The sequence below is a fragment of the Buteo buteo genome, chromosome Z (assembly GCF_964188355.1).
Source record: "Buteo buteo chromosome Z, bButBut1.hap1.1, whole genome shotgun sequence".
NCBI classification, from domain to species: domain Eukaryota; kingdom Metazoa; phylum Chordata; class Aves; order Accipitriformes; family Accipitridae; genus Buteo; species Buteo buteo.
Genome location: NC_134204.1, coordinates 45,100,393 through 45,123,061, shown reverse-complemented (window position 1 = coordinate 45,123,061; position 22,669 = coordinate 45,100,393). Strand labels below are relative to the sequence as shown.

At 41.7% G+C, this 22,669-nt stretch overlaps 1 protein-coding gene across 1 annotated transcript in view; it reads left to right on the top strand.

Annotated features, from left to right (window-relative positions):
- Nucleotides 1–15,813, top strand: part of SLC28A3 (solute carrier family 28 member 3) — a 43,837-nt gene extending 28,024 nt beyond the window's left edge. Inside the window, exons 8-17 of the mRNA XM_075019777.1 lie at nucleotides 1,847–1,927; nucleotides 3,001–3,081; nucleotides 4,109–4,234; nucleotides 5,395–5,525; nucleotides 6,340–6,508; nucleotides 8,163–8,360; nucleotides 11,508–11,589; nucleotides 12,428–12,526; nucleotides 13,092–13,215; nucleotides 15,092–15,813. Of these exons, the coding sequence (XP_074875878.1) occupies nucleotides 1,847–1,927; nucleotides 3,001–3,081; nucleotides 4,109–4,234; nucleotides 5,395–5,525; nucleotides 6,340–6,508; nucleotides 8,163–8,360; nucleotides 11,508–11,589; nucleotides 12,428–12,526; nucleotides 13,092–13,215; nucleotides 15,092–15,206 (1,206 nt within the window). The 3' untranslated portion in view covers nucleotides 15,207–15,813. The remainder of the gene's footprint in view (nucleotides 1–1,846; nucleotides 1,928–3,000; nucleotides 3,082–4,108; nucleotides 4,235–5,394; nucleotides 5,526–6,339; nucleotides 6,509–8,162; nucleotides 8,361–11,507; nucleotides 11,590–12,427; nucleotides 12,527–13,091; nucleotides 13,216–15,091) is intronic.
- The last annotated feature ends 6,856 nt before the right edge of the window (nucleotides 15,814–22,669 follow it).

Genomic DNA, 22,669 nt, shown 5'->3' with positions numbered 1-22,669 from the left:
CAGTCAAGGCACAAATGATCACAACTGGAAAACAAACTCCCTGTTTTGTAAAGACAAATGTTTCATCCAAGAAATGCCTGCAACTGCAAAAATGGAAAAACATGTTTTAAAGTTATTTAAAGTATTTTCAGAGGAATGTGCACAAGTAACTTGTCAAAGGGTGCCAGCTGCCACCCAGCATAGGCACAACATTGTCTTCTCACTCCTTCAGCTAAAACCAAACCACAGCTCTCAAACTGGAGAGCTTTTCTCATCTATTTGGAGTAAAAGACGAGAGGACACTTGCTTATGGTTTTTACCATCCAGTACAGACAGCTGACCTTTGCATGTCGGCCCACGGCCTCTCCAGACCCATTTCCCTACAGGCATCGCAGCGGTCCCTACTTGTGCCAGAGTACGAAGTTGGGTGGAAGCCAGATGCCTTTCTGGCTAGCACACGCTTAGGAACAGGGAGGGGAAATGGCAGGAGAAAAAAAGGCAGGGAAGAAAGGTGTTACTTTTACTGAACTGAACTTTCTGCTATCACTGCATGGCAAACCACCCCTAAAGGACTGCTAAAAGGATCAGAGAATCAAACTCGAGAAAGCAGCCTCATGTTAACTTTTTTGAAGAGCACAATGGTATCTGTGAATTGCACTCTCTCTTTTCAGTGAAAGTTTCTGATCATCTAAATTGAGTTTCCAAACCTTTATCAAAATTGCTGATAGTACAAACTCTCCTCTAGAAAGCCACAGCTTCTATTTACTGAAAAGGCCTGAACTAACACAGTGTTTTGTTCTTTTTTGTTCTGTTCCTTGCTTTTATTTATAATGCATTATGCCCTCAGTTGAACACACATAAAAGATTCTTAGTGTTAGTGGTACTGTTTTAACTGTAACTAATCTGCCTGCCTAATTTTGAGCCTTTTGGGGGGAATTTTTCTTCCTGTTGTACACTAGCATAGAAATGCTGAGATCCTGTGTATTTAACATACTTAAGAATCAAGTGATACTAGTTTTATTTAGGATGAAAAAACACATTTAATCACCCATCAGACAGTGGGTTAGGCATTCATACAATTCTTTTAAATTATATGTTTAAGGAAAACATTTTTCCTTCTGTATCCACTGAAATGTACTTATATTCACTTCTTATATTTAATAGATATACACCTATGAATTTGTTTTTAAACAGATTCTGTCTCTGTGTACAGTTACAGAGCTCTTGAATACTCCACGTTGGCATAATCAATGCTACAAATAAAGCAGAATAAAAGAGGTTTTTCTATAGTGTGCTATTAAAAGGCAGCTACACAGTATGGGTTTTCTAAGGAAGCTGCCCTTGATTCTGTGAAATCAAGTCAGCTACAACCGCAATCAAAATCTCTTCGACTTCTGTTTATATAGCAGTCTAAACTGTGGTTTTTAAACACAGAAACAGAGAAGTTGAGCTCTGAATTCTACACCACAGTCCCATTGTATATATTTCTGTTCACTGTTTTCAAAGTCTACAGATGTACATATCCAAGTCTTTGTAGGTGCCATTGCCCAATAAATGTTTGAGCTGACTTAAACATGGCTATAAACTAATGCATAGCATGTTAAACCAGACAGTTTCAAAACTGTTGCAGTCCTGTTAGAAAACTATATAGCTACATGAAAAATAGTTAATTCCACCACAAACATAAACAACGAGCCTAGAAGGTTAAAAATTTTACAGCGTAAGTGTAAACTTAATGATGACTTTTCAATACCTTTAATTATATCTCCAAAAACGTGAGCCTCTTTTTCAAAAATTAAATGGCCTACAGAATCAAGGAAAGGAAAACCCCTCTAGAAGTGTTAATGATTTTGTGTCTCCAAATCAGGTCCTGCCAATTGTGGTTTTCTTCAGCACAGTAATGTCTATGCTTTACCATATTGGATTCATGCAGTGGCTCATTGGAAAGGTATGAATTTTTGCCAGTAGATATTAATTTGCCTAGTGTGGGACACTTCTTGCACACATGCAGCCAAACTGTAGCATTGGCCCAGACCAAGTTGCTTAGGGGTAGGCATATGAAAAGTAGTTTTTTATTTTTAACGTGGAAATAGTTCCAAATGTTACGACTGTAAAATCCTAACTGGCATCACATAGCACACTTTCCTCCCCCCAACCTGGTTTTATTGCTAACATTGTAGTAATGGTTAGATTTGCCTGGCTAGTTTTAGTGTTCCTGTGTTTAGATGCCATACTTGCTTAAATCTTCCTTTCTGCCGGGCCCTTTCCCAGCCCCTAAAGTGCAGGATGAAGCATACATCCCAGACAGTGGATTTCTGCTTTCTACTAAGCATTGCAGTAGCAATTGTGTATACCTTCCTATCGCGGATCCCCAGAATAAGATCAGAGGCTGGTTCCTCACCTCATGCTCTAAGCGTTCATTTCTGTCAGGTCCTATGTCCAGTGCCAGTGACAACTAAGATAAGAGCAAGTCCACAAAAGTCCATTTTCTGCCCTGTCCACCCAGTGTACTTAACATATGAGCGGAAAGATCTTCCTGCGTGGTGGTAGTTAAACCTTATTTGAAGATAGTCTTAAGAAGTCCTTTGTCCTTCTCATTCACAGAATTGTTACATAAACACCACAACCTTCACCTAGCTGAAATACTGTGCTAAAATTTCTATGAGGCATTTTTAGCCTTAATCTAAATTTCACCTTTTTTATCTTCCTATGATCCAAGTCCTTTGCAGAGATACATAACTGGTAAGGACACATCAAAATACCTGCTTTGATTAGTTTAGTTTAACAATTTAGTGCCCAGGAGGAGCTTGGGGTACTCTCCATTCTGTTAAATTATTCCTCCTCTGGCTTACTTCAACATGCTACTATTAAATGAATATCCCATATCTTGAAGCTGAAATCATTAACTCAGGAAATATTGTAAGGTGTCTCAGAACTTTTACATTGACATGATTAATTCAACAAGTGCATGGAATAGGCAGGCCAATGTGTTTTGTTGTTTTTTTCTTTTAATCATTTTAGGTTGGTTGGATAATGCAAATTTTCATGGGGACAACTCCTGTTGAGTCTCTGGTAGCTGCGGGTAACATATTTGTGGGACAGGTGAGTTGGAACATAGAAAAACATGCTAGCACTGAGTATTGTGAAATACTGCTGCTCAGCGAGCATCTGTGTATAAAAAAATCATCATTTCATATGAAGCTAGGACTCCAGTACAGCAGGACAGGTGGTTGATTTCCAGAATTCCAATACGTTCATATGTCAGCAGTGATGCACAATGGGGTAGGTTTTGGAAACCATGTTTTCCCAACAGAAAGTCAAGCATATATGTAGGTCATAGATCTCTCTTAAAAAGACTGCCAGACTACTCCAAGGCTGTGAAGAAATAACAATTTCAGGTTTTTTTCAATTGAAAAGGCAAATGGGGTGAAAAGAGGGTGTATGAGTCAGGCAAAGGCAACAGAGACAGACAATGCAGAAAACTGAGATCCAGGGCTGGCTGTGCAAGGCCTTAGCCACAAAAGCATGAGACAGTCTACCAGCCCACTTTAATGGGAAATTCATTAAACCTGCACTACAGCAGTGTCTGTCCCAGGCTTCAGAGCAATGTGGAAAGATGACCAAGTAGCATCCAAGCCCAAAAGTGACATTAGCATATCAGTTATTTAGCAGTGGTGCATCACTATATCCCAGTGCTTCAAGATTTAAACTAGTACTTCTTCATGATACTGCCTCCAGCATGTGCTTGCACATATGCCAGAGGGGCTGGGAGCTTTAAGCTGCCCGTAGTGGCTAGTACACATTTCCCTTGACACACAGCCTTACCTGTGCTGTCCCTAACTCAGAATTGGATTAGGATTTCTTGGCAATTTCATTGGACTTTTGGGGCAGACATCAAACCAGCAAACAGTGTCTTCAGACAAGATGGATGTTGGTACAATTTTTCTTCTTAGGGTAAAAAAAACCCCAGCCTATTAATATTCAGAGCACTCATTAGCACTAAGATTAACTAGTCAAAGGCACCTAAGAAAGTGTGATGCAGCCACTTGTTTTTCTGCCCTGTTAGTAAAATAAACCTCTGCGGGTTTGTTAGGAAGTTCTTAATTTGGTAGTTGTTTTTCACTTCCAGACAGAGTCTCCTCTCCTGGTACGGCCCTACTTACCATACATCACCAGATCTGAACTCCATGCAGTCATGACAGCAGGATTCTCAACTATTGCTGGAAGTGTCTTAGGAGCATATATTTCTTTTGGGGTAAGATGGGGAAAGAGAACTGGAAAATACACTGTTGACCTGAAATCAAGTGAGTATAGAAGCCCAGCTAAAATGCTTTGGAATTATACCTGAGTCATTCCCATCTTTTTTTTTCTGAAAGAATTAACCACAAAAATCCCCTGTATTCTGACAGTAAAAAGGATACCAAGGTCTGGCCTTCAAGATACTGTTAAGTAGCAGAAACACCTACCTAAGTAATGCAGAGAGACTTCCTGCCATAGCTGCATGGAAATGACTGATTTGAATACCTTCCTACAGTCCAGATGAACTGACATCTGGAATATACTAATTAACTGATCAACCCTCCCACTTCTGTGGCAGTGATATAGATAGAGTCCTTCAGGAACTGTTGCTAGCCATATGACCCTAAAGACCTGACTTGTGACTGAGGTTCTAGTGATGCTGTACGAACATGGGTAGTAAACATCTTATCTGCTAAGGGGCTGGGAATACAAAGGCAGAAAAACAGGGCTGAAGGTGTGATTTATGATCAGATTCACTGTGGGACAGTTGATAAATATATTAGTTCCATATATGAATAAAATACAGTGGAGAAGCAGAGGTAAGAAGGGATTATTGGCCAAAAAGACCAAGAGAGTAAGAGAAGAAAAGGACAGATGGAAATACTGTAGAAGTTAGCAAAGAAGTTGTTTTGTGTAGAAATTTGTGGAAGAAGGGTTGAAAGAGGAATCAAAGACTTTCTGTTAGGCCAAGTAATTATTTTTTTTTAAAACACAACTTCAAGGGACAAAAACACTTTTCTGCCACTATAGGGCATGCAGGGGGTGTAAAGGAAGGCTGGCTGGCTCTCAATCACCTGCTCTGCAATTGCTATGCCCAGCTGCACTTGATGGACCTGGCTTTTTGTTGTTTCTTTTGGCTTCTGCCTTGCCACTGGAGAGGAGTGAAGCAGTTTGCCTCTTGGAAAGATTACTGCATACTTTCCACTACTTAGACTTTTCCTGTCTCCAGTTGGCTTTTCTCCTGTATTGCTCATTCTCTTCCTTATGAGCAATATGAACTTTTTAATGACCCCCTGTAGAAAAATCATCCAAGCATCTAACAATTTTAATTGCTTTTCTCTATGTTTGTGCATGATGTAGTTATCACAGCATATTTTCTGTCACACGGAATTCTAGGTTTCCGCCTCCCACCTACTGACTGCTTCTGTCATGTCAGCACCAGCATCATTAGCCACCTCCAAACTATTCTGGCCTGAAACTGAAAAGCCAACAGTAACTCTGAGGGGTGGCCTACAAATGGCAAAAGGGTAAGCTGATCTAGGCTCTAGTGAATAGTAACACTGATGCAAAAATGGGGTTTGGAAAAATAACTCCTCACACATAAGCTTTAGGGGTAGTACTTGATAGATGTGCAATCAATAAATTAATTACACACCAATATACCCCAAATGAGTAGTTTGTGCATTCAGGTGCAGCATGGCCTATTACAACATATGGTGGTATCACTACCCATTGGGATAGGCACAGAGACAACAAGGACCTGGGCCAGACAGTAAACTCTCCAGAGAAAGAGGGAAATGCCTACCTGAGGTGAGCCACCAAGAGGTTTTTCCATTTGCTCTGTTGCTCTTTGCTTTGTAATAAATCTGTAAATGCAAACATACAAAAGCAAAGGTGGAGCAATCTTTTCAACAATGACAGCAGTGAACTTGTTGACCATCTGCAGGGAGACTCACTTGCCTTGAGAACAACAGGCAAAGGAAAAAGGTTTTTAAGGAGCTGTTCATGAATAGATGGGGCAAGGGGTGCCTGAAAGAAGAGCAATGCCCACTCCCCTGTCCCAGTGGAGCCACAGGCAGTCACAGTGCGGAGACCTGATCCAGATAGTGCCTAACCCCGAATGTACCAGAATTCATCCACAGGGCAACAAAAGCATACCCTCCCGCTGGCTCCCATGAGGATCAAGAGCAAAAACCTACTCTACCTCATCCTGATTTTCCCTATGAGTGAACAAACAGCGTCAGTAGTAGTTTTCTAATCAAGTCCATGTAACTTTTAGTTCTGTGATTTGTTCTTGAATTAAAAAATGTTAACACTCTGGTTTTCTTTTCATTGATAAAGTGAATCAAAGAACCTACTGGAAGCAGCCAGTCAAGGTGCCTCTACCTCCATCCTGCTGGTAGCAAACATTGTCGTGAATCTGATCTCCTTCCTTGCCCTGCTGGCTTTCCTTGACTCAGCCCTCTCTTGGGTGGGCAATCTGTTTGACTATCCACAGCTGAACTTTGAGGTATGGTCTCCATGTCCTTCATGCAGCTTATATACATGCATAATTTGTCTTTCTCAAATTAAGTGCCTGTGCACTTTTGTTGGGGGGGGGGGGGGAGGCGTGTGTGTCATTTTTTTTAATATGATCTAGAAATGTGTATTTTTACATGCATGTTCTTGAAAAAAGTCTTTACAGCCAAAGGAAAATTGTTGCTATGTAAATATTTCTATATCCATTAGTCCATGTGTACCTTCCCTCTGTGGTGTTCTTGCTAACTAGCAGAGTATGTTTACAGAGCATTGTATGCTAATACCTGCCTCCTCTGACATGGCAGTGCAGCAGATCTGTTGGTTACACACTTGCCAGGCCATTAACATATTCTCCAGCTAAACATTAAAGTGGCTTTAGCTTCAGAGCCCCATCAAGTCCTTAATGCTCCCTAGCTTCACTTAGACAAGGATACTGGGGCAAGTCTGAACCCACACCTACTCAATACCCATTTGTTCTCAACACAATTACATTGTAAAACTGCAGCCAATCATTCAGCTGAGGAAACAGGTTTTAAACAGGATTTCTTTTTTAACCTAGGTCAATACATAATTTTTTGACCCAGTGCAACCATCTTGGTTCAATGGTTTTGAACTCTTTGTTTTGCATGCTCCTGATAAAAGTCCTGTGTGAAACAAGGATGTAACATTGCAATAAAGTGCTGCAGAATTGAATAGGCAGTCAGTCATAGCAGATGTGGCTTCAGCAATATTAAGATGTTACCCTGTGCAGCTTCCATACATCATCCCACTGCACAGACACCCACAGCAAAGGAAAGGCACAAGTATGCATACCTCAGCCACATTCATGTGCAAAGGCTGGTATTTTAATAACTGCTAGATGGAGTAAGATTTGGACAGACAGATAACCCACAAGGAGTGGAGACCACAGACATGTTGCATTCAGCCATCCATCACTTTTGAGAGGCACTAACTTCCAGCCTTTTGTGGGCAGAGAAACCAACCAGGAATAGTAACTGCTTAAACACCTCAGTTACATTCATTAAGGACAACCTGACAAAGCCCTTTCACAGCTGGACCTATTTTCTCTCTTATATAAAAATCACCAATACCGTGATATGGAATTTTTTTAAAATTTGCATAGAACTTGTAAAGCTAAGCAAAAAGGTACAGCTTTAATTATGTCAGATACACAACTTTTATGCAGAGACAAGTCATTTGTTTACACCAGTTGGAGTCCAATAACCTGGTAATTAAGCATGTTCATTAACACACTTGATTTAATCAGCAGAAGAACTAGACTTCTCAGTTCTTTTATCAGCTCTTTTAACTCAACCCTCAGTCTTTGCTTCAAACACTGTGCCCAATCTGAAGCCATTGTGGGGGGAAAAAAGGCACAGAAACTTGTTTTACCTTAGGTGTAAAATCAGGGACATAGCTAATTATTTTGTTTTATCTAGATTTTGGGTTAGTCTTTTAAAAATTACTCAGGCATACTTCACTGCTAGAACTGCTGTCTCCAAGACATGTTGGCAGTAAGAATTCAAGACCAATTTTCCTCTGCTGATATAAAACCATCCTTATTTTAAATTTAGAGGACTTACAACATGACATTGTTCTTTGACCAACCATATCTTTTGACCTGCTTTGTCTTACATATTTTGCAGAACATTTGTGCTTATGTCTTCATGCCATTCTCTTTCATGATGGGGGTAGACTGGGAAGACAGTTTTATTGTTGGTGGACTACTAGGTTATAAAACTTTCTTCAATGAATTTGTGGCTTATGAGCGCCTCTCAAAACTGATTCACAACAGAAAAAAGGGTGGGAGCATGTACATTGATGGTGTGAAACAGTATATGACTGTAAGTAACATTTTCTATTCTACAGATTTATTGGATCTAATGCTTTTCTGCTGAAACTCAACTTATTTTTTAATAAGGGCATAAAGAGATAATGGCTGCATATTACCCTAAAGCGTGTCTTTCAGTGACAGAGTTCAATTATGAAAATTCAGCATTGCTTTGTGAGGCTGCTGTGACTATCATCACACTAGCTATCTCAAACAAGCATAGCAAAAGGAAGGCATAGTTTTGGGGAACATGCAATGTCCCACAGGACACTGCACTTAAGATGAAGGCTGCCTTGAAGGTGAGTTTCTTCTTACCTCATTCTTAGTTAGCACTTCCCTATGAGATACTATCCCAAGAAAATCCTGGGCAAGAACTGGAGGATTCAGTGGAGGATACAATGCACTGAGGAAGAAACCTATAGGGTGGCAATACAAAGGGCGTCCTAGTTGTGTGCACACGGGCAAAGAGCATGCAATGATGAAGGCTGACCTTTGCAGCCATGACTGCTCCCCCATGCGGCATCCACATGCACAGCCTGTGCTGAATTTGTCCTCATTCTAAGCACAGGCAAAGAGAGCCATGATATCTGGCTTTACACCTGCACTGGACTTTCTTCCTCAAATCAAAACAAATTGTCACTGTAGAGTACCCTTAATTAGGAAGCATCCTTTAGTACAACTTTTATTCTTCATTTAATCTGGTGTGATGCTATGGATACCTGCCTTACAAAACTGCAAACATGTTCCTGACCACTTGTGTTCCTTATTACAAGAACATATTTCACAAGTGGAGGTAGAAAGCCAGGTGGTGTGATCAAATACTCACATGTTTGCCTGAGCATCCATTACCAATGTTCCTGGAACTCCTGGAAATAGGATCCTGGGCTAGATGGACCTTTGATCTGCTCTACTATAATCATGCTATGGTCTAGAAGGGGGATATGGCTCTGAACTTCTGAATGAGTGAATAGGGGGTTTTTTAATCCAGGAGTCAGCCTTAAAATGCAGACCCCATCAACCACATTCCACCTTTTTTTCTTTTTTTTTTTTGTTTTAGTAAGATGTCATACAGAACCTTCATGTTCACTTCTAATACCTATAAAGAGCTATATTAACTTCCATAGTAAAAAACTCTAAGATATAAAAATAATTTTGATTCATAACAGAAGTAAAAATTGCACAGTAACCATTTTAATTATGGCACAACACTTCAGGTAAGGGTGCGCTTGACTTCCACTTTTAATTTCTCTTCAGTTTCAGAACCCTCTAATACATCCAGGCACAGATATTCAATCAAAGCGAGCAAACAAGCTGTCTTCTGAACTCAGTAATAACAAGGCTTCCTGTTTTCAGAGTGAGGAAAGTGCAAATAAAAGCAGGGAAATCACAGTACACAAAGCCTTTTCTAGGAAAAGCAGGTAGAGTGGGTACTTGAAAAGCTTTTTCCTGCATATGTGCAGAGGGATTGAAAATTTCTACAAATTGCTTTTCATAAAACAGTAATGGAAACAGAGAAATTTCTAATAAACAGGAAACGTTCTAGAACACTCAGTCAGGCATCTTCAGCTTGGGCCTAAAACACAGTAAATAGGCGTTCAAAGCTGCCAGGGGAACAAAAATCCATGTGCTGAGATATGTGAGGTATGTTGCCTCCTTTCCCCAAATGGTTGAACTGCATTTGTCTGAAGGTTTGCGAGGTTTGTAGGCTGATTTCACCCAAAGTAATTTTGTGTCCCGTGAGGGGGCCCTCCATGGGGGCAAAGGTCAACCCAAACTTGTCTCTGATATGAGGTCCAGACTGAGATGCTGTTGCCCAAGGGGAGGAAGGTGCCTGAAGGTAGGAAGGAAATAAGTCTCTAATGGGGATTCCAAAATGATAATGTCCCTCTGCCTGTTAGCATATCAAAGCATCCACTCTCTAGGAGACGCACTTCCCTTTTCTTCTTCTGTGCACAGGGTGGAGCATACACAGAGCAGCTTTGCACATGAATCCCGCTGCTTGTTCAGGGACAAAGAAGTCAGGGATATATACCAAAACTTGAGGTTTCAACAGAGTGTTATAGAATCATAGAATCATTTAGGTTGGAAAAGACCTTTAAGATCATCGAGTCGAACCATCAATGATACCCACTAAACCATGTCCTGAAGTGCCTTGTCTGTGCGCTTTCTGAATACCTCCAGGGATGGTGACTCAACCACTTCCCTGGGCAGCCTGTTCCAATGCCTGACAACCTTTTCAGTGAAGAAATTTTTCCTAATATTGTTATCCAAACTAAACCTCCCCTGGCAAAACTTGAGGCCATTTCCTCTAGTCCTATCTCCAGCCACCTGACAGAAGAGACCAGCACCCACCTTGCTACACCCCCCCTTCAGGTAGTTGTAGAGAGCGATAAGGTCTCCCCTCAGCCTCCTCTTTTCCAGACTAAACAACCCCAGTTCCCTCACCCGCTCCTCATAAGACTTATGCTCCAGGCCCCTCACCAACTTGGTTGCCCTTCTCTGGACACGCTCCAGCACCTCAATGTCTTTCCTGTAGTGAGGGGCCCAAAACTGAACACAGGACTCGAGGTGCAGCCTCACCAGTGCTGAGTACAGGCTGACGATCACGTCCCTCGTCCTGCTGGCCACACTAGTTCTGGTACAGGCAAGGGTGCTACTGGCCTTCTTGGCCACCTGGGCACACTGCTGGCTCATATTCAGGCAGCTGTCAACCAGCACCCCCAGGTCTTCTTCTGCCAGGCAGCTTTCCAGCCACTCTTCCCCAGGCCTATAGAGGCAGTCCAGCTATGAACAACAAGCTGAGTTAAAGCTCTCTGAGTCATTCCTTCAGAAAACAGCAGCTAAATTGCCACTAGTAAGATAAGAATTATATTTTGTCTTTAATTACTAGTACTCAATTCAACAAGGCACAGCAATGTACATGAAAAATAAAACCATCACATGGCTTATGAGTCCTCACATGGGCAGTGGGTATGAAAGCCTGCACATTTCAGCAAGACAATGAGCCTAGCTTGCGGAAAGCCACACACTGGGGCAGCAACCAAGCAAAATGGAGTGATTTCAGTACTTGGAGGCCTGGGCTGCAATACCATGTTTTCAGACCTCTAAATCAGCACAAGCTCTCTCAAACCACTCAACAGGATGTGTGTTTGTTTTCCAGGTTCGCTCTGAAGTCATTGCCACCTATGGTCTTTGTGGATTTGCCAATTTTGGCTCCCTGGGACTGGTAATAGGAGGCCTGAGTAAGAACACTTCTCACAGACAATTTATTTGACAAGCAAATCCCGAAGAAAACACCCAATTGAACAGGCTGTGGGTGAAGCTTAGCAGCCTTAGGGGCTGAGCAGCAGCTCTGCTGAGACCTAGCACCCAGCTGTGCATGGGGGGGTATCCCAGAGGGGCGCAGGCTTTGGTGTGGAGGTACTGGGAGAGGGGCTGAGGGGAAGGGGAGGGGACCAAGCCCTGCCAATAGGCCTCCCTGTCCAGCCCTTACACCATGAACCTGAGCTAGTACAGCCCTTGGGCTTCAGGAGGAGCAAACCATCTCTGTAGCCCGCTGGTCTGAAAGACAAGTTGGCTGTTTCCTGTAAAAATATCGTGTATACGCAGTAGGCTTACAGGTGTGGGGGAAGGCTTTTCAGATCTCGAGGGAAAAAGAAAAATTGAAAAACCATCTGGGTTCCTCACCGGGCGGCCAGAATTGCTGGCAGCTGCCTTTACCCTGGAGCCCAGGTGGGCTCCGTAGTACCAGCAGCAGGGCAGCGTGGAGGAGCAGGACCCAGCCACGGGGCCAGACCCCGGTGCTGTGCCTGGGGTTTGCTTCTGAAAGCTGCCATCAGCCAGCACAGATGTGCGAACTGCCAAGCCAAAGAGAAGTCTCCATTTTATACACAAGCCACCTTCTTAACAGAAAGCCAACATTGGCACTAGGCCTTCAAATGGCCAATGTCTCATTTTCCCTCCTTTTTTCTCCTAGTTCCAACTGCAGGGTGGGAATTTCTTGTGGTGGGAGAGCTGGCAGGTTCATCTTCTTTGTGTCTATATGTATTTATGTTTGACACACACTTTTTTTCTTCCTAGCAAGCATTGCTCCCTCAAAAAAAAAGGAAATAGCTGGTGGTGCTTTCAGGGCAATGATTGCAGGAACTGTTGCCTGTTTCATGACAGCCTGTGTTGCAGGTACCGTACCCAAGTTTGGTGTCTCTTACAGTCAGTGACCACACGGTGGCAGTGCCTCGGTACGATAGACACAGCTGGGCGACTCCAGTCACTCAAACGCTAGTATTTTCGGGTTTGGCAGAATTAAAAGTCAATATGCGGGATACGAAAGGTTCCTGAAAACTGGGATATGAAAAGATTTGTTTTATTTCTTCCATTATGTCTTACTTCTTTTTTTGTTAGTCTGTGTGTAACACATGACTCATGAACAAAGCAAGTTATAGCTGAGTTAAAATCCTTCCTCCACACCACTGGCTACAGAAATACAGAAGAAATTATGGAGCAGAAACAGAGAAGTGTAACAGAGAAGGAGTGAGGGGGAAGCTGAACAACTTTTTGCCTTAATGTTAAATTGATATTTTGGGCTGATAGTATTCCTACAGAGCAGTTAAGTTAATGAAACTGTCCTAAGGTGGGACTCAACAGTGGCCAGAATGTTTCCTCTTACCATGCTCCAGTGATAGACAACCCCAAGTCTTATCCTCCTCTTCATTAGTCATTAAGAAAATTGTTAATTATTTCACAGGAATGCTGACTGTCCCTGGTCTGGAAATTCCTTGCCACATCTTATTAGGAAACACCTTCAACTCCACAGATTTCCCTGCCAACGGCACAGAAGTAGTTGAATGCTGCCAGCAGCTCTTTACCAGGTATTGAGGAACTCTTTATCCTTCTGTCAGCATAATTTAGGGAGCTCACATATTCTCTAAAAGCCTATTTTTTTTTTTTAATTTGGCTTTTTTCTTAGGCACCTGCTATCCATGAACTTGCATCTTTTAAAGAAACGGATATTTAAGGCTGCTGAATTGCTTTCTTTTTCTTGGGCATTTCTCTGTTACATGCCAAACACAAACAGAACGAACAGAGAACTCAAAACATCTTTGTCCAAACCTGAGCTTCCCGGAAGGCTAAAAGATTCAGTGGTCTAGCTCAGGCTCATCTCAAATATTAATAAAAAATAAATCAAATATTTGAACTAACATAATGTTAACATAGTATCTGAGGATAACTAGCTGAAAAAAGCCAAGGTCTTTTCCTTTTGCTGTTTATTAATCTGGCTGAAGATAATAGTAATTGTGCCTGTTTACATAGAAAACTTTACACACATTCGAGGTAGAAGAATATTCTGAGGTAAATTGTATTTGATAATTCTCTATCCAAGATAGAGAAGAAAGAAATAATGGTATTAAATAAGGAGTATATTCAGACATACTTAACACTGCTTCACAAAGAATGAAAGTTCTATGTATTTAGATTATGGCAAGAACCTTTTAAATTTGTCCTAATGTGTTGCTTTTTTTACATTTGCACAACTAATTGCTTTAGAAATAAGTACTCTAATTCAGCTTTTTTCCATGCTATTGAAAATAGAAGAACTTCATCCTTCTTTTCACATTTCTTTTAGCAAAGACAACGCTCTGACATTGAGCAACAAAAACATACAATGTAAATGTAACCGTGAAGGTGCTGTAATCTAACCTGCAAGAATTCTTTCAACAAAATCTCCAAATGGTGAAATTTTTCAGAATTTTTTTTATTTCACTAGATCTGCCTTCACACCCCCTCGCTTAACTAAAACAGGGGTTTTGTGTGTGTAGTAGAGAGGTATCTTGTTACATCTTCTTAGTGTCAAGACTTGCGGCAACTTGAGATTTCTTGTGGTGTTTAACTCCTCATGTTAGGAATCAAAATTCCAATTCTAACTTCAGGTGATTTTTTTCTCTCTCTATTATTCTTTTGACACACATTTTTTCCTTCTGTGTCTTGACATAAAATGTAGCTGTGAATATGGGCATGTACAATATGTAAGGTGGCCTTATTTTTATGGTAACATTTTTAGATTTCACAAAAAGGTAGTTTAAGAAAATTATTCTTGTTGGTATCAAGATCACCAGCTTCTGCCTGAACATCAGTGCTTGCATACCACTGCAAGGAATTTCTGTTCTTGCAACCTGATGTTCCAAATGAGTTTATCATAACATTGAGCCAGTGTCAAAAACTTTTTTGCACAGTAAAAACCATCTGTGATATTGGGTACATTCCTTCACTTATATTTCTTCATCACTCCAACTTTTCCTCCTCACACTAGTTTTAACTCTACCATTTTGCTACAAAGACAAGAACTTGCTCTGTTTTCACCAGAATCAATGTTGAGCAAATGCTTTGAAGATGCAAAAACATTGAATAGTGAAGTGAAACCCTCAATCATTTCAGTTATCTAAGAAGATATACTTGGGGCACAAGGACTTTATACACAAAACCAGGCATCACCCCAGTAAAAAGGGAGAACATCTGGTCATGGCACATGGCTGGTGTTTGGAAAGTCTTCTCTCTGATTAATTTCTCATGAAAATTTTAACACATTTAAAGTTGCTTTGGAGAAACTATGTGTGTGTGTGCATGTGTATGTGTGTGTATATATACATGTACTACCTATACGGAGGGGGGAGGGGGGGGGGGAGGAGAGAGAGATTCCCATAAGAGAAAAGGAGTATATCTGATTTCTGCTTTTGTCTCCTTCTCCAGTGTAAATCATTCACAGGAGATCTTCCCTGGAGGAAACTACAGCCTGAGTTCCTGGAAAGGATGTTGCCAAATACTGCATCAACCTGCTTTTCATTGCACTTGGATTAAGTTTTAATTGGGGTTGTGGGGATAGATCATAAATAAGAGCTGTGTTCCTTGGTAGAAATTTCCTTTTCCACAACAATTGTGAACACCCCTACCTCCGCCCTTTATTGTCCATCTCTTAACAGCCCAATTCCTCTGACTTGCTTGGAATTATTCATAAATTAAACTAGGATAAATGCAAGACACGTCTTGCTGCAAATGTCTTCTCCCATTACAGATCAGAAGAGGAGAACATTTCTGAGCCCGATACTCATGATTTCATTTCTACCCTGAAACTGATGAATCTGTAGAATTAAACTGCTGTAGGCAAGAACAAAATCAGATTCCGAGGATTTTGAGTGTCACTTACAGAAAGCTGTGAACTAGAAATAAGTTAGAATTGCCATCCATTCCTAATACTATTTCTGCTCTTTTTGATACCAAAGAAGTGGTTTTACTGCACGAAGATAAATGACTCTGTTCTCAGAAATCTCTGCACATTTCTTCTGGTAACTATGGCTGCACATGAACTGAGCTGCTAACATGGGTGCACCTCACCAACTTGGTCACTGAAGGACCCAAATCAGGGACTATCTACTGTGTGCCCCAGTCCCCCTCTTTCTGCCCCCAGAGGTATTCAGGCCACATCTTGATCCAGGAGGTTGGCTCCTGTTTGGAGATAGCTCATATAAATGGAAATGTCCAAATTCCAAAGCAAGTTTCCTGTATCGATTCTTCTCAATCTTTGTTATTAGTAATTGTGAAAATTGAGCCTGGAGTCACCACCCAGGAGCTCAGAGCACTATTCCTACCAGAAACAACAGAGCTGTGCTGCAAACCAAATGTGGGTAAAATCAGGTCACAATCTGACTACTCCCTGTGAAAGCAAATTTAATAGATCTTTAACACCTCTAGAAGATCCTCTTGAAGACAAAGGTCTGTTATGTTTTTAAGCTTCAGACCTTTCATGACTCCAAAATTAAAAAGTTGTTTGCAGATTGTTTTGCAAAAGATTGCAATATATATATTCCTATCCTATGACATCGTTAATGCCAAAGACTTGGAAAAAAAGCTAAGAACTGAAGTACAGGAACAAAAGTCCTGATATACCTCCCAAATAAAACTTGTGCAGATAGGAATGAACCAGTCTATTCTGATAAAACAACAATTAACTTTTCAATCTTTCATTAATTATTGCAGAATCTGTTCTGGGAAATCCAGATTCATGAACTTAAAACAGCTGCCAGTACAGCTATTTTCAGGGGGCATTTATTTGGAGTTATTGTAAAAGATGCTAGTTTCCTGTAAAACTCAGTTTATTAACTTAATCTTCTGAAAAAAATATAAATACCAGTATTACTACTATTTGTGATTTTTATCATGGATTTCATATCATTAGGTGCTTTTCTTTGGCCTCATCCACCTAGGCTTAGGAGACTGCATGTCAACCTCAGTTTTTGGTGCTTTTAAAGAATGTTGTTAATCCTGATTATGGCAGATATAGGCTCAAATATTTTTTGCAAACCTGTCCTAAAAAAACTGCACAGGTTTGGTCCACAATTTTTATCCAGCATCCTGGTTATAGCAGGGTTTAGCTTTCAAGTAAGTTTAGAGTCTGAACTAGACAAATATATTCTTTCAAGGGAAATTAATCAGAAACATTAACTTTCACTGTAAAGCAGAACACCCCCCACACCCCCTGCTTGTAAATCATCACTGGCACTCTCCCTCCTTGCTGCTCCCTAGCATGCTCTATTTAATATTGGTCTTTTGAAATGGCTGCTTTTCCCATTGCCACAATTGTGAGCTGGTTAAAAGGGCTACTCTGGCTAGTAAGGACAACCATGCATGAACTTCTAAAAAAGCCTCTCATATAGCTTGAGACAGCCGTCTTCCTCCCACAGAAGAGAGGTGGTCTGTTTCTTTTCTTTTTTAGGACTCCTCTGTAGCAGGATTACATGGAAGGCAATTATAGCAGAGGATATGTGACATTGCTCTACCTATACCTGGTCAAAGAGATTGCCCATCTGGTTTGCTGATGACTTAATCAAAAGGTGATATATAGGGAAGGTTGCATCCTAAATGCAAAAAAAGCAGCAAAACCAGAAGGAGATTGCTAAAAAGTACCATCATGCTTTCAGGTGGCTATTTTCCCTCTGTCCTTGTGATGGTACTAGGATTTCACATGTGTAGAGGTCCTTGTGTCTCTCTCGACACAAAAAGGGAACTGTGCATTTCACCTGCTTAGTGTTAAGCTGGAAGCTTGGACCCTGAACTATCAGCGCCCAGGAACACATTTCCAACATGATTGCCAGTGACAATGAACCTGCAACACAGACCTGAGAAGAAACTTCTGATTTATTCAAATGCTTGTTAGCACTTGCAGTGCATTGACCCTGGCTGGACACCAGGTGCCCACCAAAGCCACTTTATGACTCCCCTCAGCTGGACAGGGGAGAGAAAATATAACAAAAGCTTGGTAGGTTGAGATAAGGATAGGGAGATCACTCAGCAATTACCATCACGGGCAAAACAGACTTGACTTAGGGGAAATTAATTTAATTTATTGCCAATCAACCAGAGTAGGATAATGAGAAATAAAACCCAAATCTTAAAACACCTTCCCCCCACCCCTCCCTTCTTCCCAAGTTTAACTTTACCTCCTCCCTGCCTCAGCAGCACAGGGGGACAGGGAATGGGGGTTGGGGTCAGTTCATCACACGTTGTCTCTGCTGCTCCTTCCTCCTTGGGAGGAGCACTCATCACTCTTCCCCTGCTCCAGCGTGGGGTCCCTCCCACGGGAGACAGTCCTCCATGAACTTCTCCAATGTAAGTCCTTCCCACAGGCTGCAGTTCTTCATGAACTGCTCCAGTGTGTGTCATTTCCACATGTCCTTTCCACAGGCTGCAGTCCTTCAGGCACAGACTGCTGCAGCGTAGGTCCCCCATGGGGTCACAGGTCCTGCCAGAAAACCTGCTCCAGCATGGGGTCCTCTCTCCATGGGGTCCCAGGTCCTGCCAAGAGCCTGCTCCAGGATGGGTTTCCTACAGGGTCACAGCCTTCTTTGGCCATCCACCTGCTCTGGCGTGGGGTCCTCCACAGGCTGCAGGTGGATATCTGCTCCACCGTTGACCTCCATGGGCTGCAGGGCGACAGCCTGCCTTATCACAGTCTTCACCACAGGCTGCAGGAGAATCTCTGCTCTGGCACCTGGAGCACCTCATCCCCCTTCTTCTTCACTGACCTTGGGGTCTGCCGGGTTGTTTCTCTCACATATTCTCACTCCTGTCTTCGACTGCAGTTGCCATTGCACCTTTCCCCCCCCCCTTAAATCTCTTTTCCCAGAGGCACTACCACTATCGCTGATGGGCTCAGCTTTGGCCAGCTGTGGGTCCATCTTGCACCCAGCTAGCACTGGCTCCATGGGACATAGGGGAAGCTTCTGGCTTATTCTTACAGAAGCCACCCCTGTAGCCCCCACCGCTACCAAACCTTTGCCACGCAAACCCAATACACACTCTATACTTGTATAGAGGCAAAGATCTACATAAGTGTTTTGGAAGTAATGGATTAAATAATGGATGAAACCTATGTGGAGGTATCCCTGTTTCAAATGTCTTGCAAAAAAGGGAGAGCTTAAGCTGCTTTGCTGTTACTGGCATGGCAGTGCACAATAGGTTGTAACTAATGCAGATGACAAGTTAATGAAGCATAGGTGGCATGACTCAATCTGTCACCCTCAGAAGCTACTCTCTGGATGTCAGCACGTATCTAATAGCCTTGTGGAGCTTTGTACTGTAGCATTCACAGGGTGTTAGTTAGTCACTAGAAATCACTGGTAATAATTCCAGGAAAAGTTTTACACAGTTCAGTGTACAACAGTTCCAGGAAACATAACTGTGTAGCCTTTATCATGATCAGAGCATATACAATCAAAGAAAACTGTCCTTAATGTAAGACAAGTTCTCTCTGGCCCCAATCTAGAAAAGCACTGAACTATGTAAATGAGGCAAGGCAAGGCAAATGAAAATGTAAAATATGGTAAGTAACAGGAATATTTCTATTTAAATTGGCTGAGAGGCAGTTGGAAAAAACGAGCACACTTTCAGAAACCAACTCTTTTTCCAATTCTACATAACACAGCAGTACTTGCAACCTATGTACCTTTGTGAACATAATTGACTATGTCAAAGAGGCAGCTCATATTCAGCAAATTATGGAGCCAAGTAAGTGTTTTCCAAACCAGGTGTCACCTCTTTCTCATGAAAGACATGAGTAGAGAGAGGCAAGATGCTAAAGACACAGAATATGAATACCAATTCTTTCCTTCTGCAGACTGGAACAGGTTTTGCTACGCAATGGTCAGACTGCTTCCCACTATGCAGTGCCATATGTCTATGGTTCCCAAATTTTGTGAGTCTGTGGATCACTGACAGACCTCCAAATTTCAACTAGATACAGGTAGCTTTAAAGTCACTTAAGCATGTTGCTCAGTAGTGGCATATAGCTGGGATGGTGGCTCTGAACTTCAGCCCCCAACAGCAGTGGTAGAAGACAAATCTGTGTCTAGGGCAGTGGTGCAGGGCAAGGGAAGCTCTGTGAACTACTTCATGATGGTTTTACAGAGGCCAAAAAAAAAAAAATCAAAGCATTTTCTTGTTGCTATGGCATTCTGCAGCATAGGGATTCATTATAGCAACCAGTGCACTACCTCAAAAGGCATAGATCAGAATGCACGGGTTGCCATGGTTGCCATAGTGAAAATAGACATTTTCTTTTTGCTATATTGACTGATGACTTTGGTGTCAGGTGACTAGAAATGTCAGGAACACGGGAGCACACTACATGAGATTGCTGCATGTTTTTGCTGGTGGCAAGTATAGATGGTAGTTCACAACCATGTTTGTCTAGATGAAGTGAGAAAATCTTGAGTTTTTACGTGCAAAATGTTGCATGTTACCAGGATTAAATATATGTAAGAACTATTATACTTGGGTCTTGTTGCTTACTTGTTTTCCACATGCTAGGGAAGTGTTACTACAACAGCAGCAATTGCTTTGCAACATTTGGAGTTCCCATGTTGGGGACAATGGCCCCATGTGTAGGATAATAAACCTGGATTTGTGTCCAGTTGTGAGTTTTGCCACAGGCCCCATGTGTACTTGGGAAAGTTTCTCAGCTCTGTGATGTCTCTGTTCCTGATCTGTAAAATGAAGCAGTAGCTTGGGGGGTGTTGTTAGCAGTTGCAGTACAGCAAAAATTGTTAGACAGCAGAAATGGGAGAGCAGAGCTTTTGCAGTTGTGGGATTATATATCCGGGAGCTGTCTCCAGCCTGATTCTGCACTGAAAGGTATTGAGGAACTATGCATTACATGCCTAGTTTCTGTCAGAGACTCTTACAGATGGATCAAACCAGATATAACTCCACCAATCTGGCACTTTTCCTAAACTAACAGCTCTGGTTCAAATGAAGGAAGACTGTGGGTAGTTCATACCAATGTTATTTCCCCTCTCTAAAGAAATACTATTGCACTGCTGTAGCATTTGAGCTCAAGTAACAGCAGGGACACAAAAAAAGATTGGAGCCCGTACCAAACAACTCCTGTTACATAGCACCATCCCAGCTATCTTCCACAGCTGCTTTATTATCTCTATGACCCCAAATATTCCAAGTATGCTTAACTGCTGACTGAACTTGTCCTACAAAACTCTCATTTGACTATAGTTGGCTGTTTGGCCATATTACACCAATTATTACACATGGAAAGACTCCAAAGTCTCTTATCAGTTTATTTTGAATCATTTCTGTCTTACAGATACTTCCTCAAGAAGCCACTGAAAAAAGCCTTTCTCTATTTTCAACTCACAAATACCATGTAAAAGATATCCACACCCCCCCCCCCAGTTTTTTGAATAATCATGCCCAGGCATTTCAAAAAAAGGAATTTGTCCTTGGAGTTACACGCTATTCTTGCAAACAGCTCAGCAGAAGTCAACTGAGGTACTCTCTATACTATACATTTACCTTGCATAAGTTATTGCGGTATCTGGCTTGACCTGAAACCACCTAGGAAAACTTGCAGAACTCCCTTAGAGCTATAAGTTCTTTCCTTGTCCTATCTTGACTGCCATAATAAAACCGCAGCAAAGCCCAGACTGAAATTTCAGGTCAGGCTTCATTTACCGGGTAACTGTTTTATTCCCAAGCCTCCTGCTTCCCTCCTTCCATCCTTTCTTCTTCTGACCCTTCCATGGCTTTACAGTAGCACCGGTCACATCTTGCTCTCTGTATGTGCTGCTTTTACTTTTGATCACCTTTGGTTTGGTTTCCACACATCACCACAGGGGTGCTGGAAATTTTCCATTCTCGGACCACTAGGTGGCAGAACACAATCAGTAAAAGCTCTTCCCAAGAAAACACGTAGGGATACAAGTATCTAGCCTTTTTATTTGTATATATGTGGCCAGCTTGGGGATTTTGTTGCTCAAAATTTCAGGTTAAATACTTTTATTAACTATCCCCCATTTTCAGGTAATATAAAAATATGATATGCTTTGGCCAAGGTGGTTTGCTTTTAAGGGGCCACTCTGGGCACTTTGAACAGCTCCACTTTTCAGAGTGCCACACAGCTATCCCTGAAAATCATCTTTTCCTAAAATGCTGCTTGCTGATGCCCCAGATTTCTCATTACCTTTGTAGATTGTGGTGAAGGGCGTTAATGCCTGTCTGCAGTAACCTTAATGAAAGTAGTAGAGTGAATTATGTAATAAATAAAGGCCTAGATAACTTCAAAAACTTGCAACACACGGTAGTGTGGGGAGTGTAGTTGTGCACCCTGCTACAGTATCCCCATTCTACATAGCTGCAAGTAATATGGGGCTAAAGGTTTCTAAAACTCATGCATGGCCCAGAATAGCAAAACCAATAACAATAGCAAAGTCCATTTTACTGTAATCCCCACCACTGGCCCAGCTCTCAGCATGTCTTCTACCTTGGGGCTTGCTGAACACAATAAGGCTTTTCACATGCTAGTATAATTTTCCTTAGTTGTCTTGTAGAGGTAAGGGGGAACAGTGGGAATCAGCTTACTGTGGTAAAGAGGATTAAGAAAAAACATATTAAGGATGACATACACCATGAGTAGCAGTCCTAGAAAATGGCACCCTTGGAAAGGAGAGTGAAATGATGTATTGTGAAGAAGCAATGACAAGACATGCTTATAAGATGTAACTCAAGTAAACGGCCTGTTTCTGAAGTATCAATTGTTGCAATGTCTGGCAAACTCTTTATTTACAGGGAAGAGGGAAGCACGAAGAGCCTGCCTTGCCTTCCAGAGATACTAGAACCACTACTCAACAGCTTAAATACTTACTAATAAACATGGGAAAGTAATACACTTCGCAGAACAGTAACCCACCCACAGTGAGTTGCAAACTCTTGTACAGAATTTAAAAGGCTCTTTAAAAGAGACGGGATGGGTATAGTCTTCTT